This window comes from Lycium barbarum, chromosome 8 (genome assembly GCF_019175385.1).
Source record: "Lycium barbarum isolate Lr01 chromosome 8, ASM1917538v2, whole genome shotgun sequence".
In the NCBI taxonomy this organism is placed as follows: Eukaryota; Viridiplantae; Streptophyta; class Magnoliopsida; order Solanales; family Solanaceae; genus Lycium; species Lycium barbarum.
The window spans coordinates 131,634,425-131,642,715 of record NC_083344.1 but is presented as its reverse complement, the minus strand read 5'-3'; the positions used below and the strand labels follow the sequence as shown (position 1 = coordinate 131,642,715).

General features: G+C 37.3%; 1 protein-coding gene across 1 annotated transcript; it reads left to right on the top strand.

Moving 5' to 3' along the window:
• Nucleotides 1-385: 385 nt before the first annotated feature.
• LOC132607507 (squamosa promoter-binding-like protein 9) lies at nt 386-5,763 on the top strand. The gene is made up of 3 exons (XM_060321514.1): nt 386-1,380; nt 4,450-4,589; nt 5,028-5,763. Exons 1-3 carry the CDS (start codon nt 1,007-1,009, stop codon nt 5,603-5,605), a joined length of 1,092 nt encoding a protein of 363 aa, XP_060177497.1. The 5' UTR covers nt 386-1,006; the 3' UTR covers nt 5,606-5,763.
• Nucleotides 5,764-8,291: the final 2,528 nt, after the last annotated feature.

Below are 8,291 nucleotides of genomic sequence, written 5' to 3'. Positions count from 1 at the left end.
TTTCATATTCAACCTAAAGTTAGATTCCGAGTTTGAAAAATAGCTTATAACATGTTTTCCAACTCCATCTTAATAATTTCAAATAAAATGCTCTCTTTTTTTCTTTGCAAAAAGTATAACCAAATACAAGTCCAACTTTAGAAATTCCTAATAAAGTAAGAAAAAGTATTTAGTTTTTATGACCAAACACCTACTTAGTTTAAGAATACAAAATTCTAGTTTTTTACTATTTATTGTTCTCAACTTTCGTGTTGAATCAAATTAAAAATCAACAGATGTGGTGACTGGTGAAGTGGATGGGGATGCTCCTCACTTAATTAGAGGTTTGAGTTCAAACTTGTGTATGAAAATTCCTTGATAGGGGGTCTTCCAAAAAATGAGTCATACGCGGCGCGAATTCAGATATAATTAAGTTTTGATATGAATACTGAGCACCAAATGAAAAAAAAAAAAAGAAAAAAAAGTGATTTATAACATGGCAGTTGGGAGTTGGTGACCCCAAAAAAGCTAGCAACAGAGTTGTAAAGCTGCTGCTGTTAACTCCCCAAAAAGCACTCTCAAAAAGCCCCACAAAACCAAAGGCAAACAACAAAAAAAATCTCTCATTCTCTTTCTTTCTTTCTTTGTTCTGGTCTCACACCTCCATTATTTGACAGTCTCTTCAGAACAACAAATGGGGTACCTGCACATCCTCCCATGCTGGCATCATGGCCCATTGTCAGTTGTCTACTTTTCACATTACCCTAAATCAAGAATACAAAAAAAAATCAACAAAACAAAAAAAAAAAATCTCACCTTTACTACTACCCCTTCTTCTCTTTACCTCTATATACTCAAATGCACAAAATTTAACAATACCCATATCGAGATAACCCCAAAATAAACAAAACAAAGAAAAAGAATTGCTAAAAAAGTGATCTTTTTCACAATATATTGTTTTTTTCCTTCATAAATATGCATAAAAATGCCACCTTTTTATGTATAAAAGTGAGCTCTCTTGATATATATGTATAAAAATGCCACCTTTTATAAAGATTTTGACATGAATGGGAACTGGGAGTCAGAAATGGAAATGGGTTCTGGTAATTCATCAGATTCTTTAAATGGTTTGAAGTTTGGCAAGAAAATCTATTTTGGGAATGTGGGGTCCACAAATGGAAGTAGTGGGTCATCATCATCGCCGGTGAAGAGGGGTAGGGGTGGTGGGGGTGGGGTAGTGGGGGGTGGTCAACCACCTAGGTGTCAAGTTGAAGGTTGTCAGGTAGATCTGAGTGATGCTAAAGCTTACTATTCTAGGCATAAAGTTTGTGGTATGCATTCCAAGTCACCTACTGTTATTGTTGCTGGTCTTGAACAGAGGTTTTGTCAACAATGTAGCAGGTCAGCTTAATTTTCCATATTTGTTACAATAATAGTACTAAGTGTTATTAGAAAAGTATTTATGAACTAGTTATATATATATGTGTGTGTGTGTGTATGTGTGTAAGTTATGCTGGTGGCATTCTTGTTTTTGTGTGTTTGACTTATGGTCTAGTGGTCCTTGTACTTATAGTAGTTGTTTACATACTGGTTTGGTGGAGAGAGTTGATTATTGTGGGTCTGTTACATTATTGTTGATTGTTTGCTGTAAGGATTGTTTTGATTATTAGAGTAGTGATAATTCAGTTGGCTTGGCTAGTTAAAGTAAACGTGGTTTTGGCTGATTCTGGTGTCTTTTCTTATCCCCTAAATCCAAGAACGTTTTGAAGCTCATTAATTTGAGATACTGTGCTTAAATATGACATTGGTGTTTGGGGATGTTGTGTTGACAGCTTCTTGATTATAGTATTGTCTGAGTGTTGAGTTTTAGGCTTGCTTGGCACTTTTCTGCTTCTTCTAGATGACTTTGCAGAAGCGATGTGTGCTTGTTTTTTTTACATTTAAGGGAAAGAGAACTTCTGTCAGTTAGTGTATTGTAGAAGAGAACTTCTGCAACAATCAATATGTTAATCTGCATTTCTCAACTCCAAAAGGTTTTGTGTTTGTGAGTATTGAAGAAGGGTGTTGTCCCTCTTCTCTAGACATGGTAGGTATATTGAAGTGGTAGACAATTTGCTAAGGAAAGTATTTTCTTTCTTTGCCACCAACTTATATATGTCCTCCCTTTTGTCCTGATTTTTGGTTTTGGGGGAGGCTGGGGATGCTTGTAACTGGCATGAAGATTGAAACTTCCCTTTCTCTCTAGTGGAGGTAAGTAAGAGAAAAACTCCTCATTGTCTTTAAGCTTTTGCCTTTACTGAATCTAAAGGCATAGGGTGTGTTTGGTATGATTTCCTTGAAAATAAGTGTTTCTTACTTATTTTCTAATGTTTGGTAAATAAGCAGCAAATATTGTCCCAAAAGCATGTATGTATAATCTAGGCAAATGCTGTAGAGGTTGGCATGTGGGCCTCGGGGTGTGGGGATGGTGAGGATGGAGCTATGGGGTTGGTAGTGGGGGGTGGGGTGTGTTGGAGGGTGGGTATTAAACAATTAGTGTGGAATGTCACTTGTGAAATTTATTTTCCCTACTTCCTCTAGGGAAGTCATCCTCTTCAATTTTAAGGAACTTATTTTTCTAGAGAAAATGTTTTCCAAAAATTTCGACCAACCAAACATGAGAAAATTAGAAGACATTTTGTGGAAAATGCTTTCCTTCATATCAAACACACCCGTAGTGTTTGCTCAATTTCTGATTTTTATAGGACTCTGCTTATCTTCTTGGCTTCAACTTCCATTATTCACACAATAATACTTAGAAGAAGGAAAACTGTGATTCAAGGATCATTAATGAACGAATACCTCCTGAAGGCATGTTTCATTCATTTGAATCTTTTGTCCTTCTCTTTAGTTATTAATTTTTCTTACTTCCCAAGGACTCCTTCAACCACCATCACTATAAACCAATGTTTTGACACAACCCTTTTAGCATTTCGAGTCTATAATATGTTTCAAGTCATAACCAAGACATGCTCAGGCATTTCGGGGTATTTATCTTAATTAGTTGCTGTTATGTCATGCCTTGCTAGCTTTTCAGATAAGAATTTAATTTAGTGTTGCTTTGTTGATTAGTGGGATAGATCAATTGCCAAGATTAAGGTACTGGATAATACTTTTGCATTGGATGATGCTTCATTTCTTTTCAAATTCCTATGCCCTTGTCACTTATGCAAGAATTTTTTGGATCATCTGCGTCCAGGGGAATCATCTTAGATGACCCACAGTTTGCTAGAAAGTGATGGTTAGATGTAATAATTTTCAGCAATATGACATTGTACATTTACTAGCATTGCGGTACTTAATACTAAAAACTTCACTTTATCTTTTTTGTTCTGAGCTTCTAGCTGGTTTATTGGACATGTTTCCGAGCTTTGCACCTTTTTGATGTAAAAAGTTTAGTAGTTGATAAATCCCATCAACTCACGTACGAACAATATTTTGGTCTTGATAGCATGAAAGAAATTTATAATAGCTGAAATTTGGGAAATTCTGAGTAAGAATGCGCAAATGCACAACCATTAGTGTTGCTCTGATAATAACTAAAATGCTTATGCATGTACGTTGTGGGATTTCACTGGGTTGTTGTTGTTGTTGTTGCTGCTGCTTATGCATGTACGTTAGTCTTATACAGATAGCGTATAGTTTTAGTTTTAGTTGAATACTCGAAGACGCTGTGTATGTTATGTATTTGTTCTTACCTAGGAAAAAACAATTCACATGTATTGGTTAGACTCAAACTTAATTCAAGTGTACTTGCACTGGCAAGCTTAAACTCTTCTTGATAAAAACCTAGCAAACTTAAACTCTCATGTTGCTTATTTCAAAAGATTAACTGAGAGGACTATCAGCAAATGTATTTTTCTTTAAATTCAGAGACAATTCTGGGTGACTCGTATATCTTTTGTTGTGGAAGCTTCATAATCCTCTGTCATGCCTATGTGAAAAACGACTCTCTACTGTGATTGGCAGAAAAACTTGTTTGTGTCGAGAGCCATGTTCCACAATTTCAGGATATCATGATTTTTGATTGATACCTATTTGAATGGATTTTGCGGGGGTGAATTTAGCCGCGCCGGATATTTACACCAAACCATTGAATGCAAGAAACGTGTCTTTCACACAGACATTTATTACTTAACCATGGTTAAAGTAATGTGTATTCTTAGTTTAATTTGTAACTGCTAAGGTTAAATTGCTTGGTTTGTTCTAAACACCGAGCGCCCGTAGGTCTTTAATGTGAATTGGGTGTTTCAGTAAATCTTTCTACTTTTTAGAATGGAATTTTTTAATGCTTGTCATGAGAAATTTGAGGATCAAGACTAGCCAAATTGTCTGACATTAGGCCACCAAGCTCATCTTCTCCGATAGCTTGTGGCTTTTTGATAGCTACATAATTCATGAAATTAGTAGCTGTTTGTTACTTGGTTCCAGGTTCCATCAATTGCCTGAATTTGACCAAGGAAAAAGGAGTTGCCGCAGGCGATTGGCATGCCATAATGAGCGCCGTAGGAAGCCTCCATCTGGATCTCTTTTCTCTACACACTATGGGAATCTTTCTTCATCAATTTTTGGTTTGATAGCATTCCTCTCCATTTCGCTCTCCATCTGCATTAATACTTGAAAATTTAGGACCTGTTTAACCATAAAATTATTCACTTTTTTCCGGAATAATTTTTCACTTTATTTGAAAATCAATGTTTGGCCATGAAAATTCCAAATTCAACTTGAAGTTGTATTTCAGATTTGGAAAACAACTTATGACCTGTTTTCCAACTCACTTTTCACTTTTGAAGTTGTATTTAAGTACATTCAAACATGAAAATTATTCCAAATATTCTTTGCAAAAAGTATAGCCAAACACAATTCCAACTCCAACTCCATAAATTCCCAATAAAGTGAAAAATATTTGGAATCTGTGGCCAAACGCCTACTTGAGCTCTTTCCTTTTCCTTTTTTTTAAAAAGAAAGAACTTTATGCTGACTTTGGTTATTCTGGTTTGGACTTGTAGAAAACAATAGCAGCAGATCCGGAAGCTTTCTGGTAGACTTCAGCTCACACCAAAATGCCAACGAGAGCTCGTGGCCAAATACTAGAGCATCTGATCAAGGATGGGATCGTCAATCTACTGCATCAGGGAAGTTCCTTCAACGTCCTTGGCTGAATAATTCTGAAAATGCTGCAAATGAGCTTGTTCTGCAAGGTTCAGCTACTGGTGTTCCTTCAGGAGAATGTTTCCCTGGAGTCTCGGATTCCACTGGTGCTCTCTCTCTTCTGTCAAATCGGTCCTGGGGATCGAGGAACCGACCCTCAAGTCTTGGGGTTAACAGCCAAGTTAACATTGATGGGGTCCACTCCATTCAACCGTCAGGTTCTCATGGTGCCCCCACCAATCACTTCTCAAGCCCTAGCAGCAGTTCGCATGAGATGCCTCCTGATCTCGGTTTAGGTCAAATGTTACAGGCTTCTGATAATCCGTACTGTGGTGAGCTTGGGATGGCTCAGCATGGTGATGGAAGACAATACATGGAGTTGGACAACTCTAAGGGTTATCATCCTTCTGTTCAGAATGTGCACTGGACTCTTTGAGTGTCCTCTCTTTTGTTTATGATCACGGTTGTAAGACATTTTGTTGATTAACTAGTTCGATGTCCGTGAGGCTGTTTGTTGATGAACGACCACAAATATTATGCAACTTCTGTTGGGCTAGACCCAAGATGACTATGTTTTCTTCTTGAACTGTTAAATGACTTGCTTCGGTTTTTAGCTCTTGGTATTCAGGGGGTAATTCAACCTTGCCAGCTCAAAATCACAGGATGGGACAATATTTAACTTGTTAACAGCATAGACATTTGCCTTGTAATGTTGCAAAATGGTGTGTTTGAGATGGTAGGTGAAGTTTGAACTTTTATCAATATGCTTCATCCGGTATGTGAAGCTTATTGGCTTGACTAATTCGGATTTGTGTTGCATAGGACCCACTAAAGGGGGAAACACTCCCTATAAGGTGTATGGGCGGAGGGGATTTGTCCATCCCATCACACTCCAAAGGAAGGGTGGATGTTGTTGAATCTTAGAAATAAGCCAATTCGTAATATGATCCCTTTATGCACACGAAAAACATTATTATCATGAGAAGCACGAATTTATATAGGTGGTCTTTCTTTTCCATTTTCCTATTATCACTATAAAGGATACAACCTACGTACTCAAAAAGGAAGGTTTTACATAAAACATCAATGCTGCTCTTTGTTTGCTGCTAACGTGTATGATCATAATACCAATTCGTCTTTGGGACTGTTCATCAATAGGATTCAACTTATTTTTTCAGCTTCGTAATCTCACCTATAATAAAAAAAATTGTGTAACCATCTTCTAGGTGATTAAAAATTCTTTTATAGTGTCACTGAATACAAGTTAAACTTAACACCGGTAATAGCTAAGCTGAGGAGAATACCGAAGTAGAGAAATTTAGACTAACAAAATGTTAAAAAGTGGCCTATAAAGGGAAATATGGTGCAACCAATTCAAAGGGTAAAATTTACACATAACCACTTTTCATCCCCTAATTGAAAAATAGACATTATCACGAAGTCTCAAATTTCACAGGGCAATTCGCAGAATTGCCCTTCTTTTGGGGTGGTCTTTAAATTTTGCCCCTCATATTTGAAATCTTTAAGTTTTGCCTTTCGGCTAAACCCCATGGATTTCAGGTTCGAACCCCCACACAGTCAAAATTTTAAAAAAAATTCGCAAGGCAGAGTTTAAATTCGCTATGCCCCCACCGGCATACACTTGTGAAGGAATTACCAAAGTTATGCTGGACCCGGCATACCTATGCCTTATGGGCAGACTTGGCATAAGTATGTCGGGTCCGGCATGACTTTGATAATTCCTTCACAAATTTATGCCGGATCCGGCATAAAAGTTTGCCCATTAAAAGTATGCCCCCAACGGCATAAACTTGTTAAGGAATTACCAAACTTATGTCAGTCCCGGCATACTTATGCCTTATGGGCAGACTTGGCATAAGTATGCTGGGTCCGGCATAACTTTGGTAATTCCTTCACAAGTTTATGCCTGATCCGGCATAAAAGTTTGCCCATTAAAAGTATGCCCCCACCGGATGAGGGTACCTAGGAAGAATTTCATTGTCCTCCTTCCAATATTATTATAGAACTAAAAGGCTTCATGGTAAAAACTTTGTGCGTGGCCTCTTCCACTCATCGTCATGCAAATGCTGTCAACAATTATCATAGTGTTAATACTCATGAAAAACTAGGCTTAGATATAATGGAACAAAATCACGACAACTACTCTTTTCTAACACTACCCCATAATATATTAACAAGAGCAGTTATAATATATCAATACAGGAAATGTAGCAAAGAAAGTCTTTAGGCCACATTGACACAAAAACCACTTGAATTTTAATAGAGCATTTTGATGTCACTAAAAATCCGTAAAAAGTTGACATGAGATCTCAAAGTTATGACGGACCCGACATAAACTTATGAAGGAATTACCAAAGTTATGCCGGACCCGACATACTTATGCCAAGTCTGCCCATAAGGCATGAGTATGCCGGGTCCGGCATAACTTTGATAATTCCTTCATAAGTTTATGCCGTGTCCGGCATACACGCGACCCAAACTTTGCTTTGCGGTTTTCTTTTTTAATTTATGCTTGAGCAGGGGTTCGAACTCAGAACCTCATGATTTCTGCGTGAACGCTCAGTGTTGCAATGCGAAGGGCAAAAATTAAAGACCAACAATATGAGGGGCATAATTTAAAGACCATAAATATGAGAGGCAAAATTTAAAGACCACCCCAAAAGAAGGGCAATCCGCGCAAAAAAATGAATTTTACAGTTAAAACTTCATGACAATGACTATCTCAAAGACGGGCCAAAAAGTGGCAAGTGGCTAGCTGACGCTATTTCACTAATTCAAATGGGTTAGAGTTGTAAGATAACAATGGGCCTATAAAGCCCACTAGAAAAACGTGACACTTTTTCATTTTTTTGCGCGAATTGTCCTTCTTTTGGGGTGGTCTTTAATTTTTGTCCTTCGGTTTTAGGCGAAAGCTAAAAATTAAATACTTTCATTTTGATAGCAAAAAATTAAAGACCATCCCAAAATAAGGATATTACTGAGAATTTCTTTGCACGAATTTTACTTCAAAGGCTGGTCTTTAATTTTAGAAGGCCAAGAATTAATTTAAGGGCCAAAAATTAAAGACCCCCCCCCCCCCCAGAACAAGGACAATCGTGCAA

Bases quoted from the DNA above. Each gene is read 5' to 3' on its own strand.
- LOC132607507 (XM_060321514.1), top strand. From the start codon at position 1,007: ATGTATAAAAATGCCACCTTTTATAAAGATTTTGACATGAATGGGAAC. The intron at 1,381-4,449 runs GTCAGCTTAATT...ACTTGGTTCCAG, and splicing joins TTTTGTCAACAATGTAGCAG to GTTCCATCAATTGCCTGAAT. The intron at 4,590-5,027 runs GTTTGATAGCAT...TTGGACTTGTAG, and splicing joins TCTTTCTTCATCAATTTTTG to AAAACAATAGCAGCAGATCC.